The sequence below is a fragment of the Cucumis melo genome, chromosome 6 (assembly GCF_025177605.1).
Source record: "Cucumis melo cultivar AY chromosome 6, USDA_Cmelo_AY_1.0, whole genome shotgun sequence".
Lineage (NCBI taxonomy): Eukaryota > Viridiplantae > Streptophyta > Magnoliopsida > Cucurbitales > Cucurbitaceae > Cucumis > Cucumis melo.
Window position 1 is genome coordinate 25,240,023 of NC_066862.1, and position 19,407 is coordinate 25,259,429.

Below are 19,407 nucleotides of genomic sequence, written 5' to 3' on the forward strand. Positions count from 1 at the left end.
GTCAACAAAGATTGAGACTCGAAAAGAGATTTGCGAGGGAGATCAATCGTCAGGGAGAAATTTTTGGAGATCTAAATTTTTAATATTAAAAAATCATTTATATTTTCTTAGTATTCTTGACGGTTTTAAACGTTAAGTAAATGTAGATACTATTTAAAGTTTTTGAAAATGTCAATAAAGATGGTAATGAGAAATCTTTTAAAAAATTCGACCACTTCCATCATTTCATAAAAATTCTTGACGTCTTAAAAACATCAAGAATTTAATAAATATTACTTGATGTTTTAAAAACACAAAGTAAAAGTACATAGCACTCAACGTTTTTAAAATGTCAAGAAAGGTTATACAGTGAAAGACTTTCAATCTCTGCATTTCCATAAAAACGTCAAGAAAAAATAGTTATTACTTGACATTTTTAAACGTCAAGAAAAAGTACATATCAGTTGACGTTTAAAAAACATCAAAAAGGTCAAAAATTGACCCACCTTCGTCTTTTCATAAAAATTCTTGACATTTTATCTTTAAAATCACACATTTCATAAATCGCGTGGAGTTGGAAGGTTAAGGGTTTTCATGGAGAGAAATTAGGGAGATGAAAAGAGGGAAATAAATTTTAATAAATTTATTTAATTAAATAAGGGAAATAAAAAGTATACTTTTTATTTTTATATTTTAAAACTTTTTATACTAGACATTTTTATACTCAACATTTTAAAAGTGTCAAATAAAAATGTTAATTATACTTGACGTTTTTTCCATGTCAAGTAAATGTTAACTATATTTGACGCAAATAAAACAACTAGTAAAAGCTAACATAAAATAGTTCAAAAAATTTTGTGAAAATTCCGCTTTTTGAAAACTATACTTCGTTTTTTCTTTAAAATGGTCAATACTTTACATTTTTTCTTTAAAATGGTCAATACTTGACATTTTTTTAATAAAAACGTCAAGCATGTAAAAGTTGCTAGTGTCAAGTAAAGTAGATTTTGTAGTAGTGTAGGTTCTAGCCAAAAAAGAAGGTCTGGGCAAGGTTAGACTAGGGTCGAAGGGCAGGATGACTGAGGCGAGCTTCGTGTGCATTTGAAGTTAAAAGAGGTTAGCATCGGGTTGTGAGCACGCAAGGCACATGATAGCGCACGACTAGGCGACATGAAACATGCGTCTATACCATTTGGCCTACCTTACGAGCAAGACGCATGCGGCACACGTAAGGCCATGCGTGAAGCACTAGGTGGTGAAAAAAGAACTAGGGATAGACGCAACTAAATTAACATAAAAATTTTCTCTAATCCTAAAATATAACAGACCATGCATAAACAATTAAATCATGAGTAAACATACCTCTGTATCGATGTGAGTAACTCTCCAAATTCGATTTACCTTTGTTTTGATAAGAAAACGATCCTCTAAATTCGTATTACAAAAATGCGCTATGAAATCACTAGTGTTCTTTGACAGTATCCACACACGAACTGAGAATTCAACTCCTCAAATTCGTCGAATTTGGGTCTGCTAGAACCTCATAGAGTGGCAATTTCAATTCTCACTTTTCTCTCTCTATGTCGAACGAATTTATGTCTTTTTGCATGTATCTCAAATAAAATTTCTAAGGTCTTATTTATAGGTTTCCTAGAGTTTCCTAATAAGCTTCCAATTCTTCAATTTGACTTATTAATTACCCGACCTAAAGACAAATTCAACCCAATTCATTCGTGTGCGATAGGTTAGGTCAATGAAAGATTTAGAGGAAAGGCCTACTTTGGCTAGGATATTTCGGAAATATCCTAAATTTATTTTTTTTTTTACTTAAATATGAAATCACTTATTTTGTGGACAATTTTATACTTAACATTAAAAATTAATATATATAATTTTTTATTTTGATAATTAGTTATTTCCTTAATTACATTATTGTTATCATAATTGTACACAATATAATTTCCTTATTTAGATTTACAATTAATATTCGATAATTGGTTAACTAAAAATTAATACGAATCCAACCACCTTTACATATATCAGGTTAGCTAAGATTTTGTAATATATACACAATTTTATTTAGTTATATTTACAATAGTAACGTTACAATATTTAGATTACATTTTTTATATATACATACATATTACAGTAGTTAAATTACATTTTGTTTCATTAGTTATATTTCTTATCTTTTATTGTAAATATATACCCAATATGTTGTAGTTTATATTTACATTTTAAGTTACAGTAGTTATTTATTGTAAGTGTATATTTAAATAAATACCCGTTTATCGTAAATGTGTATTTAAATATATACCGGATTGACATTCTTGAAGTATATTTAGTTTGATATATACCCCTTAATATGTTTTACAAGATGGCCAGAATTGCAATATATTTTGATGGTTTTTTCAATTAATCACACAATTACGTTAGTTTTAGTGTGTCTGAGATTTTAGTTAATGAACATATGTGCTATAAAGATTTGTACAGTAGCCTTAGATCCAAGTTAGGCAGTATTATTGATATGAACAATATTGATGTATACCTTTGCCTAAGTCCTATAGAATTTGTTACGAAGGTGTAACGTCCCAACAGATTGGAGTTTTCATTTATTCACCTCAAGGGTAATTTTGTAAATTTTGAATTTGTTTATGGAATTGGATTATTTTGACCTTATAATTAATTAAGGTTAAAGAGTACTTTGGTTGGTTATTTAATTAATGAGGTTTAAGGATGAAATAAAATAATTATTTGTGAAGGTAACAAAATTTAATTATTGATTTTGAAAGGTCAATTGTTGGATTTAATGAAGAGAGAGAGTGGATGGTTGTTATTGGATTAAAGTAGGAAAAAAAAGGGATAAAAGAAAGTAATAATTATTATTTTATTATTGTTTGTTTTATTAAAAAGGGCATTGGAAGGCGTGAAATTCATCTTCTCCCCAAGAAAACCCTAATCCTAAATTCTCCCACCCTAGCCGTCGCCGCCGATCGACCGCCACAGACCACCGCACGCCATTCTCCCAGCCGCATCCATTCTCCCAGCCGCGTCGGAGAACAGATCAAGTCGAGCCGTCGCACGCCAAGCGACAGCCACACACGCCGCGCTCGCGTCTAACCCGCCGACCTTCAAGCCGTCGGATTCGCGCCGTCAGCTGCCCAACTTCGCCAGCCGATCTTCCATCGTTCGCATCGCGCCGCAGCCAAGTCGCAAGCCGCGTCGCACCCCGATCCAAGCCACACCGCCGCGCGCTGGCCGTCGGAGCCGCGAAGCCCGTCGCTTGACCCGCGCCATCTTCTGGAACCCGACCCGCGTCCGCGTGCAAGCCGCATCGCGTGCATTCCCGTAACCGAGCCGTGTCTGCGTGCAAGCCGCACCGCGTGCATCTGCGTAATTGAGCCGCGTCCGCGTGCAAGCCGCGCCGCCTGCACCGCAAGCTGAGCCGCGCCTCCCTTCTGTCGCAAGTCGAGCCGCACGTGCAAAGTTTCTGTACCGAGCCGAGCCGAGCCGCGTCTGCGCCAAGCCGAGCCGGTCCTTGTTCTTTTTCCAGCCGAGCCGCCAAGCCTAGTTGGCTCTTTTCCACCCAATTTTTGGTAAATTAATTATGTGTTTTGGCTTACCCAGCGAGACTCAATTTTTGGACACTAAATAATTTAAATTGGACTAAATTAAATTAACTCTTTTAAGGCCACCTTGGACGATTTGACTTGAAGCGTTGGATTTCTTCAGTAGGGGCTCAAGCATTGCAACCTCGACCTAGGGTAAATCATTTCAACTGAGTTTTTGAGTCTTTAGTCGTTGGTGACTTAATTATGAATTTTGGCGTTATAAAACAGTTAGGACCTCGTTGCTTGGAAAGCACACTTGTCTTGCGGTTAGGACTCGTCAAGTAAATCTCCAGGTAAGAGATTTCTACTACTAGCTCTATGTTTAGAACTACGAGATCACATACACCTTCAGTTGTGCATGTTAAGGACTAGATTGTATGATACGTGTAATTAATGAGAGCATGATGCGATTGATGACATGGTTACATTATGGCATGACATTGTGATGACGTGAATTATTATGACTGTACGTCGGTTATTGAGGTGAAAAGTGAGATGATGATTAGTTTGTTATGATTACATGATAATGCTACGTGCATGTATGTTATGGTTAGGGTACTTGTTAGCTTAGCCTATTAGAGTTGTACCTGCATGGGTGTCCTTCGGGATCACCACCTATTTAGGACTGTGTGGCCTGACGGGGCGCCAGTCTAGCATGGATATAGATATGACTCGAGTGACTCGACGGGGTCCTCGCATCCCGATTGTCTTAGTGTTACCCTCGGGTTCACTATAGACCAGCATGTCCTAGGTGCTCCTTCGGGACACCGAAGACCAGATTTTCGTTCCTACGGGAGTGCATGTTGCACGTGTTCGGAAACGTGCCAGAGATTGGGTACTATTTACAGGACTCTAGTAGGAAGCTAACAGGTACCTAGTGGGACTAGTAGTGAGTCCCTTAGTGAGTATTTTATACTCACTCTCTTCATGTCATGTTTTTTCAGGTAGAGGCCGAGGTAAGGGCAAAGGCAAGCTGGCAAGCGACCAGAAGTGACCGTGGCGAGCCATACGGATTTCTGCTTCCGCCTACACTTGTGTTTGATGTTTAGTGCCTGAGTTTTATTTTTCTTTACTATTTACTATTTCTTTTCTTTAAAAGTAGATAGGGCCCGAGTAGGACTTTAGTATTTAATTTTATTTTTGCGTATTACCTTGATTTGATTTTCATAAACAAATTTCCCAAATTTTATTTGTTTTTACTAAATTTTATGACTTAAACCACGTGTTTTACATTCAGTAATGACTGCGACTCAGTATAAGGAGTTGGGTTGTTACAGTTGGTATCAGAGCCCAGTGTTTTAGGTTCTGTAGACTGACCTACGATGTAAGTTATTGTTTTGATTTGGTTTTACTTCACCCTATGGCTATACGGTCCTTCGTTACTCGCCAGGTATGTCTAAAGCCTTGCTAATGTTAAGATTATAATTTTGCCTAAATAGACTAGACCTAGAGATAGGAATGTTAAGTTCTTGTGGTGAAGAGTTTTGTTGGTAAATTTTAGGGAGAATGCCGCCACGTAGAGGTTCACGCCGAAGAGGTGGTAGGGGAGGCAGAGGAGCCGGTTGTGGCCAGCCGGAGGAGCAACCTGCTGTGCCAGCGGTCGACCTTAACGCACCGGTCACCCAGGCGGATCTCGCCGCGATGGAGCAGCGTTATCAGGACATGCTGCAAGCTGCTCTGGCGTCTTTCCTCGCTGCCCAGCAGAACCAGGCCGCCCCTGTTCAGGCCCAGACCGTCATTCCTCCAGCCCCTGTGGAAGCTCAACTTGTGCCAGTTCAACTGTCGGCTGACGCTAAACACTTAAGAGACTTTAGGAAGTATAATCCTAAGACCTTTGACATATCCATGGACAACCCCACAAAGGCCCAAATGTGGTTGACGTCCATAGAGACTATCTTTCGGTACATGAAGTGCCCAGAAGACCAGAAGGTGCAGTGTGCAGTTTTCTTCTTGGAGGATAGGGGCACCGCCTGGTGGGAGATTGCTTAGAGGATGCTGGGGGGCGACGTCAGCAAGATAACTTGGGAGCAGTTCAAGGAGAACTTCTACGCTAAGTTCTTCTCTGCCAACGTGAAGCACGCCAAGCTTCAAGAATTCCTAAACTTGGAGCAAGGCGACATGACCGTGGAGCAGTACGACGCCGAGTTCGACATGCTATCCCGTTTCGCTCCTGATGTGGTAAGGGATGAGGCTGCCAGGACTGAGAAATTCGTTAGAGGCCTCAGACTAGACCTTCAGGGAATCGTTCGAGCCCTCCGACCAGCCACTCATGCTGATGCACTACGCATAGCACTGGATTTGAGCTTGCATGAGAGAGCTGATTCGTCTAAGGCTGTCGGCAGAGGGTCAGCCTTGGGACAGAAGAGAAAGGTGGAGACGCAGCCTGACGTGATACCGCAGCGAACTCTGAGGTCATGAGGTGTCTTTCAGAGACACCGACGGGAGCTTGCAGCAGCCGGGAGGACTCTGAGAGAGCTACCCGCTTGTACTACCTGTGGGAGAGTCCATGGAGGTCGTTGCTTGGCTGGGAGTGGAGTCTGCTTCAGGTGCAGAAAGCCGGGGCACACTGCTGATGCGTGTCCTCGGAAACCCTTTGAGACGACACCGTACCAGCCTTCTACTTCCCAACAGGGGAGAGTTTTTGCCACTACCCGGCAGGAGGCCGAGCGAGCTGGTACAGTGGTGACAGGTACGCTCCCAATCTTGGGGCATTATGCTTTTGTACTATTTAACTCTGGGTCATCCCACTCGTTTATATCCTCTGTATTCGTTCAGCATGTGGGTTTAGAGGTAGAACCTTTGGGTAGTGTTTTGTTTGTTTCTACTCCATCTGGGGAGGTTCTGTTGTCTAAAGAAAAAATAAAGGTATGTCGAGTAGAGATAGCGAATCATGAGTTAGACGTGACCCTGCTAGTGTTAGATATGCAGGATTTTGATGTGATTTTAGGCATGGATTGGCTGTCAGCTAACCATGCAGGCATAGACTGTTTTGGTAAGGAAGTCGTCTTTAATCCTCCCTCGGGGCCTAGTTTCAAATTTAGGGGGGCAAGCATGGTATGTATACCCAAGGTCATCTCAGCCATGAAGGCTAGTAAACTACTCAGCCAGGGTACTTGGGGCATCTTGGCAAGCGTAGTAGATATTAGAGAGCCAGAAGTTTCCCTGTCTTCCGAACCAGTGGTAAGGGGGTACCTTGATGTTTTTCCCGATGAGCTCCCAGGACTTCCGCCTCCCAGAGAGGTAGACTTCGCCATCGAGTTAGAACCGGGCACTGCTCCTATCTCGAGGGCCCCTTACAGAATGGCTCCGGCCGAGCTAAAGGAGCTGAAGGTCCAGTTGCAGGAGTTGCTGGACAAGGGTTTCATCCGGCCCAGTGTGTCACCTTGGGGAGCCCCAGTGTTGTTTGTGAAGAAGAAGGATGGGTCGATGCGCCTTTGCATTGACTACCGAGAGCTGAACAAGGTGACAGTTAAAAATCGCTACCCCTTGCCTAGGATTGGTGACTTGTTCGATCAGTTGCAAGGAGCCACTGTCTTTTCCAAGATTGACCTGCATCAGGCTATCGCAAGTTGAGGATCAGGGACAGTGACATTCCCAAGACGGCCTTTCATTCGAGATACGGACATTATGAGTTCATTGTGATGTCTTTTGGCTTGACTAATGCCCCTGCGGTGTTCATGGATTTGATGAACAGGGTGTTTAAGGACTTCCTAGACTCGTTCATCATAGTCTTCATTGATGACATCTTGATTTACTCCAAAACTGAGGCTGAGCATGAGGAGCACTTGTACCAGGTTTTGGAGACTCTTCGAGCCAACAAGCTGTATGCCAAGTTCTCCAAGTGTGAGTTTTGGTTAAAGAAGGTGACGTTCCTTGGCCACGTGGTTTCCAGTGAGGGAGTTTCTGTGGATCCAACAAAGATCGAAGCGGTGACCAATTGGCCTCGACCGTCCACAGTTAGTGAGATTCGAAGTTTTCTAGGCTTGGCAGGTTACTACAGGAGGTTCATGGAAGACTTCTCACGTATAGCCAGCCCGTTGACCCAGTTGACCAGGAAGGGAACCCCTTTTGTCTAGAGCCCAGCATGCGAGAGTAGCTTCCAGGAGCTTAAGCAAAAGCTGGTGACTGCACCAGTCCTGACAGTGCCCGATGGGTCGGGAAGCTTTGTGATCTATAGTGATCTTCCAAGAAGGGACTGGGCTGTGTTCTGATGCAGCAAGGTAAGGTAGTTGCTTATGCCTCCCGTCAGTTGAAGAGTCATGAGCGGAACTACCCTACCCATGACTTAGAGTTGGCAGCTGTAGTCTTTGCACTGAAGATATGGAGGCACTACCTGTACGGTGAGAAGATACAGATTTACACTGACCATAAGAGCCTGAAGTACTTCTTCACCCAGAAGGAGTTGAACATGAGGCAGAGGAGGTGGCTCGAGTTGGTGAAAGACTATGACTGCGAGATTCTGTACCACCCAGGTAAAGCAAATGTAGTGGCTGACGCGCTGAGTAGGAAGGTTGCACATTCAGCGGCGCTAATCACCAAGCAAGCCCCCTTACTCAGAGATTTTGAGAGAGCCGAGATTGCAGTCTCAGTAGGAGAGATTACCTCATAGTTGGCTCAGTTGTCAGTTCAGCCAACCTTTAGGCAAAAGATTATCGTTGCTCAGCTGAATGATCCTTACTTGGTCGAGAAGCGTCATTTGGTAGAGACAGGGCAAGGTGAGGACTTCTCCATATCCTCTGACGATGGCCTTATGTTTGAGGGACGCATGTGTGTGCCGGAAGACAGCACCGTCAAGATAGAGCTTTTGACTGAGGCTCACAGTTCTCCATTTACCATGGACCCTGGAAGTACGAAGATGTACCAGGACTTAAGGAGTGTCTACTGGTGGAGGAACATGAAGAGGGAAGTGGCAGATTTTGTCAGTAGGTGTTTGGTGTGCCAGCAGGTGAAGGCACCTAGACAGCGACCAGCCGGGTTGTTACAACCCTTGAGTGTACCAGGATGGAAATGGGAAAGCGTGTCGATGGACTTCATCACGGGATTGCCTAAAACCCTAAAGGGCTATACGGTGATCTAGGTTGTTGTCGACAGACTCACGAAGTCGGCCCATTTTGTGCTAGGGAAATCCACTTACACTGCCAGTAAGTGAGGGCAGTTATATATGACGGAGATAGTTAGACTGCATGGAGTGCCCGTATCCATCCTTTCAGACAGAGACACTCGTTTCACATCGAAGTTCTGGAAAGGACTTCAACTTGCATTAGGCACGAGGTTAGACTTCAGCACGGCATTCCACCCTCAGACTGATGGTCAGACAGAGAGATTGAACCAGATTTTGGAAGACATGCTGCGGGCCTGCGTGCTAGAGTTTTCAGGAAGTTGGGACTCTCATCTGCATCTGACGGAGTTTGCCTATAATAACAGCTACCAGGCTACTATCGGTATGGCACCGTTCGAGGCTCTGTATGGTAAGTGTTGTAGATCTCCTGTCTGTTGGGGCGAGGTTGGTGAGCAGAAGATGCTAGGCCCCGAGTTAGTTCAGACTACCAATGCAGCCATACAGAAGATCCGAGCTCGTATGCTGACAGCACAGAGCAGACAGAAGAATTATGCTGATGTACGGCGTAAGGATCTCGAGTTTGAGGTGGGGGACATGGTCTTTCTGAAGGTAGCACCCATGAAGGGTGTTCTGAGGTTCGAGAAGAAGGGGAAGCTAAGCCCATGCTTCGTAGGGCCGTTTGAGATTTTGGAGCGGATTGGCCCCATGGCTTACCGCTTGGCGTTGCCCCCATCTTTTTCTGCAGTGCATGACGTATTCCATGTCTCCATGCTGAGGAGGTATGTCACAGACCCGACGCATGTAGTGGACTTCGAGCCACTGCAAGTCAGCGAGAACTTGAGCTATGAGGAGCAGCCTGTCAAGATCTTGGCAAGGGAAGTCAAGAAGCTTCGTAGTCGAGAAATTTCACTGGTCAAAGTCCTTTGGCAGAACCATAGAGTGGGAGAGAGAAGAGGACATGAGGGCTCAGTACCTCGAGCTGTTCGAGGATTAGAACTTTCAAGGACGAAAGTTTTCTAAGGAGGGAAGGTTGTAACGTCCCAACAGATTGGAGTTTTCATTTATTCACCTCAAGGGTAATTTTGTAAATTTTGAATTTGTTTATGGAATTGGATTATTTTGACCTTATAATTAATTAAGGTTAAAGAGTACTTTGGTTGGTTATTTAATTAATGAGGTTTAAGGATGAAATAAAATAATTATTTGTGAAGGTAACAAAATTTAATTATTGATTTTGAAAGGTCAATTGTTGGATTTAATGAAGAGAGAGAGTGGATGGTTGTTATTGGATTAAAGTAGGAAAAAAAAGGGATAAAAGAAAGTAATAATTATTATTTTATTATTGTTTGTTTTATTAAAAAGGGGCATTGGAAGGCGTGAAATTCATCTTCTCTCCAAGAAAACCCTAATCCTAAATTCTCCCACCCTAGCCGCCGCTGCCGATCGACCGCCACAGGCCACCGCACGCCATTCTCCCAGCCGCATCCATTCTCCCAGCCGCGTCGGAGAACAGATCAAATCGAGTCGTCGCACGCCAAGCGACAGCCACGCACGCCGCACTCGCGTTTGTCCCGCCGACCTCCAAGCTGTCGGATTCGCGCCGTCAGCTGCCCGACTTCGCCAGCCGATCTTCCATCGTCTGCATCGCGCCGCAGCCAAGTCGCAAGCCGCGTCGCACCCCGATCCAAGCCACACCGCCGCGCGCTGGCCGTCGGAGTCGCGAAGTCCGTCGCTCAACCCGCGCCATCTTCTGGAACCCGACCCGCGTCCGCGTGCAAGCCACGCCGCGTACATCCGCGTAACCGAGCCGCGTGCGCGTGCAAGCCGTGCCGCGTGCATCTGCGTAATCGAGCCGCGTCCGCGTGCAAACCGCGCCGCCTGCACAGCAAGCTGAGCCGCGCCTCCCTTCTGTCGCAAGCCGAGCCGCACGCGCAAAGTTTCTGTACCGAGTCGAGTCGAGCCGCGGCTGCGCCAAGCCGAGCCGGTCCCTGTTCTTTTTCCAGCCGAGCCGCCAAGCCTAGTTGACTCTTTTCCACCTAATTTTTGGTAAATTAATTATGTGTTTTGGCTTACCCAGCAAGACTCAATTTTTGGACACTAAATAATTTAAATTGGACTAAATTAAATTAACTCTTTTAAGGCCACCTTGGACGATTTGACTTGGAGCGTTGGATTTCTTCAGTAGGGGCTCAAGCATTGCAACCTCGACCTAGGGTAAGTCATTTCAACTGAGTTTTTGAGCCTTTAGTCGTTGGTGACTTAATTATGAATTTTGGCGTTATAAAACAGTTAGGACCTCGTTGCTTGGAAAGCACACTTGTCTTGCGGTTAGGACTCGTCAAGTAAATCTCCAGGTAAGAGATTTCTACTACTAGCTCTATGTTTAGAACTACGAGATCACATACACCTTCAGTTGTGCATGTTAAGGTCTAGATTGTATGATACGTGTAATTAATGAGAGCATGATGCGATTGATGACATGGTTACATTATGGCATGACATTGTGATGACGTGAATTATTATGACTGTACGTCGGTTATTGAGGTGAAAAGTGAGATGATGATTAGTTTGTTATGATTACATGATAATGCTACGTGCATGTATGTTATGGTTAGGGTACTTGTTAGCTTAGTCTATTAGAGTCGTACCTGCATGGGTGTCCTTCGGGATCACCACCTATTTAGAACTGTGTGGCCTGACGGGGCGCCAGTCTAGCATGGATATAGATATGACTCGAGTGACTCGACGGGGTCCTCGCATCCCGATTGTCTTAGTGTTACCCCCGGGTTCACTATAGACCAACATGTCCTAGGTGCTCCCCCGGGACACCGAAGACCAGATTTTCGTTCCTACGGGAGCGCATGTTGCACGTGTTCGGGAACGTGCCAGAGATTGGGTACTATTTACACGACTCTAATAGGAAGCTAACAGGTACCTAGTGGGACTAGTAGTGGGTCCCTTAGTGAGTATTTTATATTCACTCTCTTCATGTCATGTTTTTTCAGGTAGAGGCCGAGGTAAGGGCAAAGGCAAGCTGGCAAGCGACCAGAAGTGATCGTGGCGAGCCATAGGGATTTCTGCTTCCGCCTACACTTGTTTTTTACGTTTAGTGCTTGAGTTTTATTTTTCTTTACTATTTACTATTTCTTTTCTTTAAAAGTAGATAGGGCCCGAGTAGGACTTTAGTATTTAATTTTATTTTCGCATATTACCTTGATTTGATTTTCATAAACAAATTTCCCAAATTTTATTTGTTTTTACTAAATTTTATGACTTAAACCACGTGTTTTACATTCAGTAATGACTGCGACTCAGTATAAGGAGTTGGGTTGTTACAGAAGGATTTGTCTATAACGAACGATAATAATGTTAAATGGGTTTACCATATAATAACATCGAATGTTGAGCGTCATATTGCTCTTATTGTTCATTATGTTGGTTCTTTATCTATTTCTTTGCGTTCATCGTCTTCGACTTCTTTTCAAACTCAAATTCATAATGATGGGATAAATTTTTTTAAAACATTGATATGTCTAAGGTAGATTCCGATTTTTCATTGAAAGTCCAAGACATGTTTTCAACTAAATCTTTGTTCAAAAAGTGTTTACAAGTCATTGCTCTTAGAGATAATTTTTAGTACGTTACTGTCAAATCGAACAAGGAAGTTTTGATTTTGCAATGTTCCATTCAAAACTGCAAATGGTCCTTGCGTGCTTCTTGTTGTATTCATGGGGATAGGTCAATATGAGTTCTTACTAGTTTTGATTCAGAACATACATGTTCAATAGATGTTCCATTAACGGATCATAGATAAGCTACATTTACTGTTATAAAGGACCTAATTAGGAACAAAATTTCTTTAGCTGGTTCTGAATTGTCAACTCCCAAAGATATAGTTCATTTCATTCGTTCTGAACATGGTTTAAGTATATCTTACCAAAAAGCATGGCGTGCTTGTGAGGTTGCGTTGGATGATATTCACGAATCTCCTAAGGACTCCTACAAGATGTTACCCAGATTTGCATACATATTGAAACTCAACAACCCAAGTATATTACCAATATACATAAGTATATTAAAATACATTTTTCCTTATATGTTATTATTTTTTTATAGGTTCTGTTATTGAATACAAAGTTGATGTCGATGGTAGATTTCTTTACTCCTTCATGGCATTATCTGCCTTTATTTCTAGTTGACAACATTGTCGTCCAGTCATTTCTATTGATGGAACTAGTCTGAAAAATAAGTACGGTGGTACTTTGTTATCTGCTTCAACAACTGATGCCAATGATCAGATTTTTCCACTAGCTTTATGTGTTGTGGATTCTGAGAACGATTCCCCATTGATTTGGTTTTGGAACCAGTTGAAAAGAATTATAGGTGGCCGGAATGAGGTTGTCATAATATCTGATAGGCATAAAAGTATATGCAAAGCTATAGAGATAGTATTTCCCGACGTTTTGCATTGCATCTGCCTTGTTCATTTACTTAGGAACCTCAAGTTGAAGTATAAGAGAATAATGGATATCGTCTTTCATTCATGTGGGAAGGCATTTAATATTGTAGACTTCAAACACAAAATGCGTTTGTTGGAATCTTCTGCCCCTGGTATACGTGAGGAGCTTGAATCTATTGGTTTTGCTAAGTGGTCTCATGCCTACTCACCACGTAGGAGATATAATGTCATGACCACTAATATATCTGAGAGTTTGAATTCTACTATGCTGAAGGCTAGGGAGTTATCAATATGTTCAATGCTTGAGGTTTTACAAATGATGTTGCAAAGATGGTTTTTTTAATGAAGGAATGATGCTGATTATCAAGTTACGGATTTTACCAAAACTATCGAAGGTATATTAAGGGAACAGATTGAACTTAGTCGATCAATGAAGGTATGGTCATTTTAACAATTATTACGTATGCTTAATATACATCTCCATATCTCACATATACAGTATATATGACTCATTTATATTTCCATTGTAGCTTTATCCGATTAATAACATGAAATATCAGGTCATAGATGGATCATCCCAATATGTTATTTATTTATTTACGAAGGTTTGTAGTTATAGGATGTGGGATACATTGGAAATACCTTGTGTGCATGCATGTGCTGTTTTCACCATGAAACATTTATCAATTAAGTCATATGTCTCCCTCGTTTACTTGAATAGCACTTTGAGTTCAATATACAGAGGAGTAATAAATCCTTTAGGTGATCATCGTCAATGGCAAATACCTGATGATATTATGTCCATTGTCATCCTTCCACCTAATGTAAAACGTGTTGTTGGTCGACCGAAGAAGATTAAAATTCCTTCAAGAATGGAGTTCAAGAGATGCGTTAAATGTGGCCGGTGTAGACATGTTGGTCATAACCGCAAGAGATGTAAGTTTTTCTTATTGAACTAGAATATTATATTTATTTTTGTTGTAATGTTGTTTACATTTAAATGTCAAGTATAAATGTTTCCTAAACTCTTCTTGATTTTATGTTCCTATATACTTCATATTCTTGGAAATATACTATGCATTATTTTCCCTTTTTTCAACCATATGATGTTCTTTCCATTTTAATGTATATATTATTTGTCATAGTTTTATAATTTAAATTTTAAAGTTGAGAACCTAACAATATTGTATTAATTTTTGTACATTTCAGTTAACTTAAAATTAATAATTATAATATCATGATATACACTATTATATTTCATATATACCATATCAGTCGTAAAATTTATTATGGTATTGTATTCAATTCCAATAACTTTACAAACTTTCTTTCAATAACCTTCATTATTGTGATTAACCATAAGTGTATTGTTCAAATTATGCATTTCAAAACGTAACAATATTAATTTCAAATTTGTATATTTCTTTTTTCTGTAAATTAAATAGTATAATATAATGATATACACTAATATATTTGATATATACCATCGTAATCGAAAAATGTTGTATCATATTACTTCTAATTTCAAGAACTATAAAAAATCTGATACATAGCAAATTTAATTTCAATTATCAATCACAATATTCAAATTACAACCCAAATTTCTACTGTTTAAATTTCAAAGCAAATAACAATATCCAAATTACTTCATTCTAAAACAGAAATTTGTTATTTAAGTTCAAAATAACATAAACAGAAGCAAATAACACATTCTTCTAAAGACCTTGGGAGAACAATTTGAAGCTTGGTGCTTCAAATCCTTGAGCATTAAATTCTATCCTTTCCTTTTTTGGCTCTGCAGAGCCAAATTTGGTTGTGTATGACGATCTCTATATCCATGAAAGTAAAGCCCCTCTCCTCATGCTCTTCCTGACTGCTTGGTGATAAGTCTGTTATTCCATTCATCAAGTATTTAGGTACATATTCTGTATGACGTAGTACATATTCTTAATAATACAAATATACATATATTAATTGAAGCACTCCTAACAGGTACTCGTCTTTGAGCAGGTCTTTTTTCCAACTTTGTCTTCTACATTAATCATATAATGCTTAATTTTACAAAATTTAAATCTATATATATTGAAATATAATAATATTAATCACGTAATAACCTACCTTCATTTTTATTGCTTCTTTCTCAATTTTCTCAACTTCATTCAATAAAGCAGTGTTGTATATGTCATCATCAAGCAATTCATTTTGTCCTCCCTATTAATATTCATAATTAGTACTGAATATACAGTAATTTACAGTATAAATTACAAATATAAAATATCTCTCCTCCATCATTTTCTTTTTCATTGTTTCTATCATGTTCATCATTATAGTTAGTATGAAAAATATACATCTATATATATCAAATATACAGATTAACACATAAATCATAATACAGGAATGTATAGAAAATGTACCGGCTGATTAGTAGCATCCCTCTCAACTTCATTATCAACATTATCATTATATGTATCCTCTTGACCTTTATCATTATTGTCATCCCTTGGTATGTGATCATTGTTTTCCACAGTTTAATTTACCTTTTCTTTGAACATATCCTTCAGACATCGACATCCTTAATCAGCTTGTCCAATTTATTGTTTAAACATTCATTATTGGCTAGAATGAGTTCTTGAAATTTCAGGAAGTAATCCGGAATCTTTTCATTTGATCCCTCAGCTCGTCGTGAGCTTTCGCCTCTCTTAAAATTTACATGAGTTTCTTTCCTAATTTCATTTTCATGGAACGTCCTTCTTTCCACGAAATATTCCTCAAACATGGTCTCAAATTTGAACTCTTCCACAAATCACATATATGTAGGTACACTATTATAGTGTATACATAAAATATTATCAGTATGTATCAAATATATAGATTGCAATCAAACCTGATCATTGTCAAACACCTTTTTAGCCAGATCCTTCTATTTCGGATGGCTATCTACAACCCAATTAAGCATGCAAATCTTATTATCATCAGCTTTTTGGGCACAGAAGATTGATGGTCCGGTCAGGAGTGGGATGCACTTATAGGCCCATACAAGTAACGAATAAGCAAAGCCAGCAATGCCAACAGCTAGGGCAGTAGGGTTTTTTATAGATTTCTTGATAGAATTAATCAGCACATAGTAACCTAACCTACCCCATGGAAATGCATCAATTTGTTGTAATCCAAATCACATCCTGTTGCGAATTGTTTCCCTAGGAGGAAGTTCTCTAAGAAGTATATTTTAGTCATCTTAATTCTATCTTCCTCCTTCAGTTTTTTCGATTCATTAAATAAGAAGGCGACCCTAGACCTAGGTATCGGATCTTCATTCTTGAAGTATTTTGATAGAAATTTGTCCTTGACCGTAGATAAATCTATGGTCGGTAATGGACCACAGTTCATTCCCGTTATAGCTTCAAATTCGTTAATCCCAAATTTCGTAATAGTTCCTTCGAAATTGAACCACAGCTCATCGTCCTTCGTCAATGTACATTGACGTCTGATTATGTGGTTTAGTAGTTGGTTTTGAAATTTGGAGAATTTGATGTCTAAAAAATTTTCAAATTGGTTTTCCTAAACAATTCTATTTCCCTACTGTTCAATTTTTTTCTTATATTCCTAATTACATCTACTTTTGCATATATATTCAACTTTTGCACTCTAGACCATTGACTCCTTTTAAGGATCAATGGTGCACCCTGCACATAACATATAAAGTACAATAATGTTATATATATATATATATATATATATATATATATATATATATATATATATACACACACTAGTATATAACAATATATATGAAGTATATTTCATCATAGCTATTAATACCTCATAATCTTCTTTTTGATCCTTTCTTTTTTCTCCCCTTTTATTATCCGCAGTCATTTTTTGTATCAATATTATTAACAAATTTTGTTACTGATAACTAAATACAATTTAATAAACTACAATGTTATTATATACCTTTATTTTTTATTTTTTTTTTTCCTTTCTTCTCTCTCTCTCTTTTTTTTTTTCTACAACTTCTTTCTTATCACTTTTCTTCACCTTTTTCTGATCACTTGCTCTAACAACTTTCTCAAACTTCCTCTTTTTAGATACCTACATTTCATACAAACAATAACAAACTTTTAGTATTAAAACCATAGTTATCTACATACATACATTTGAAATATACATATATTTTCAGCAGCAGATTCCTTTCCTTTCCCCTTGAACACAGTTTCGAACAATTTTCTTTTTGATATTGGTACATTGTCCTACTCATAATCGAATATAATTAACAATAATATACAATTTTATAATATGTATAAATCACCAATATACCTCATATACCTCATCAGACTCGAATGAGAAGTTTTCAGGTACATAATGCGATGTTTGTCCTTCATTAATCTTTAAACAAATATAATGAAGGGAATCGGCATCAATATATATATTTAAGTACATATATACGTTAGTACATATAGAAATCTTATGTAATTTATGCAATATATATACAACAGTACATATAACATGTACTTACTTGTTTTCCTTTCTTCTGTTTGGGCATTTTGGCTTCTAGAGTTTCAAAAACCATATCCCTTCTCATAAAATTTTTATCATTGTACACCACTATATGTGTACCTGTTGGCCCTTGTAAATCTTCTTCATCATTCCAGGATAAATTGTTTGTATTGGTTCGTAATTCAGAGATTCTTCATTTATTATGTCCTCCTATGATATATACACATTTTAAATATTTGTTTAACTATATATACAACATTTTATTGTATTTCAGTAAATATCAAATTTACCTCTGCATTATCTCCTATCAAAATAGGATTTTTAAATATTTGTTTAACTATATATACAACATTTTATTGTATTTCAGTAAATATCAAATTTACCTCTGCATTATCTCCTATCAAAATAGGATTTTTTTCTTGTTAGATTTAATCTTCTTCAGCCTTGATCCAAGGCATCTTTCGCTTCTTCTAACCATTTTTTTCCAAGGTTTTCCTTCAGAGTATGGAAGAATGTAAACTATGCAACAATATAAACTATGCAACATGCATTACTTTAATATATACAGACTTCAAAATTTATGTTCAATCAGGAATACGTACAACATGCAGTATTGTGTCTACATTGTTTCGAAATTACATTCACAGTAGCAAATGATTATTTAATAGATTGTTCCATATATACCCATTTGTTTCTACTTATTAATCGAATCAAAATAAGTTACTTCAACTGTAAAAATTTTCTATGTTTTACACATATTATGTATAAAATTTTTCGAAATTACATTCACATTAACAAATGAGTATTTCACATATTGTTCCATATATACCCCATTTGTTTCTATTTAATAATCGAAACAAAATAACTTACTTGAACTGTAAATATTATGTTACGATGAAGATTGCCGAAAATTGGTTTTCTGCTTAAGGATGAGTTATTGAAAATCCTAAACATGTTTTTAAGCTTTATCACAGTGCACGAAATAAATTTCAATATATACCCCATTTAGTTACAATAATAAGACGGAAAAATGGGTAACCAGAATGGTTGAATGTTGCAAAAAAACTCACCAATAATGGAAGAACGATGATGAAGCATGAAAAATATTTCGGAAACCCTAACGATTTCTTGCAGAAGAATGCAGAGGAAGCTAATGTGTATTGCACGTTGTTCACTTTCCTTTCGTGGTTTGAAAATGCCTCAATATACGGCATTAACTTCATTTTTTTTAAATCGCTAACAATTAAATATGGGTAGTGTAGTCATTTGGGTTAGACTTTTATATAAAAAATGAGCACATTTAGTCCTTTAGTGTAATATATAGCAAAATTAGGCCCATTGTGAAATATCATAGGCCTAATTAGGCTATTTGAGTTAAAACCCCTAGGTTAACTTAATATAGCAATTGGCCCATCTATAACTCATTTTATGGTCCATAAGTCATAATTGGTGTAACGCCCCGAAAAATAAAATAATTTGGGAGTTAATTATCTTAGTTTTGTTTAATTAGATTTAATTTATTGGGGGTTATTTTGAATTCATTTAATAAGAAGTATTTGATTTTTGTGGGAATTGAAATTAATTAAATATTTATTGAATGAATATTTAATTAATTTAGAGGTTTTGGCATGTGCTGTTTGTTGAGATTTTGATTAAATAGTAGGTTAAGAGGATTAAGTAAAGTTGTGAATTTTTAGTATCGTTGAAGTTGAATTAAATAATTATGGATGTTATTTAATTAATTTATCGAGTGGGAAGTTTGTTGGAGATTTGATAATTATATGTATATGTGGAAATAGATA

At 38.5% G+C, this 19,407-nt stretch overlaps 1 protein-coding gene across 1 annotated transcript; it reads left to right on the plus strand.

Annotated features, from left to right (window-relative positions):
* The first annotated feature begins 11,949 nt into the window (after window positions 1-11,949).
* LOC127149731 (uncharacterized) lies at window positions 11,950-14,067 on the plus strand. Its single transcript, XM_051085598.1, has 4 exons — window positions 11,950-11,977; window positions 12,513-12,698; window positions 12,865-13,415; window positions 13,639-14,067. Exons 1-4 carry the CDS (start codon window positions 11,950-11,952, stop codon window positions 14,065-14,067), a joined length of 1,194 nt encoding a protein of 397 aa, XP_050941555.1.
* Window positions 14,068-19,407: the final 5,340 nt, after the last annotated feature.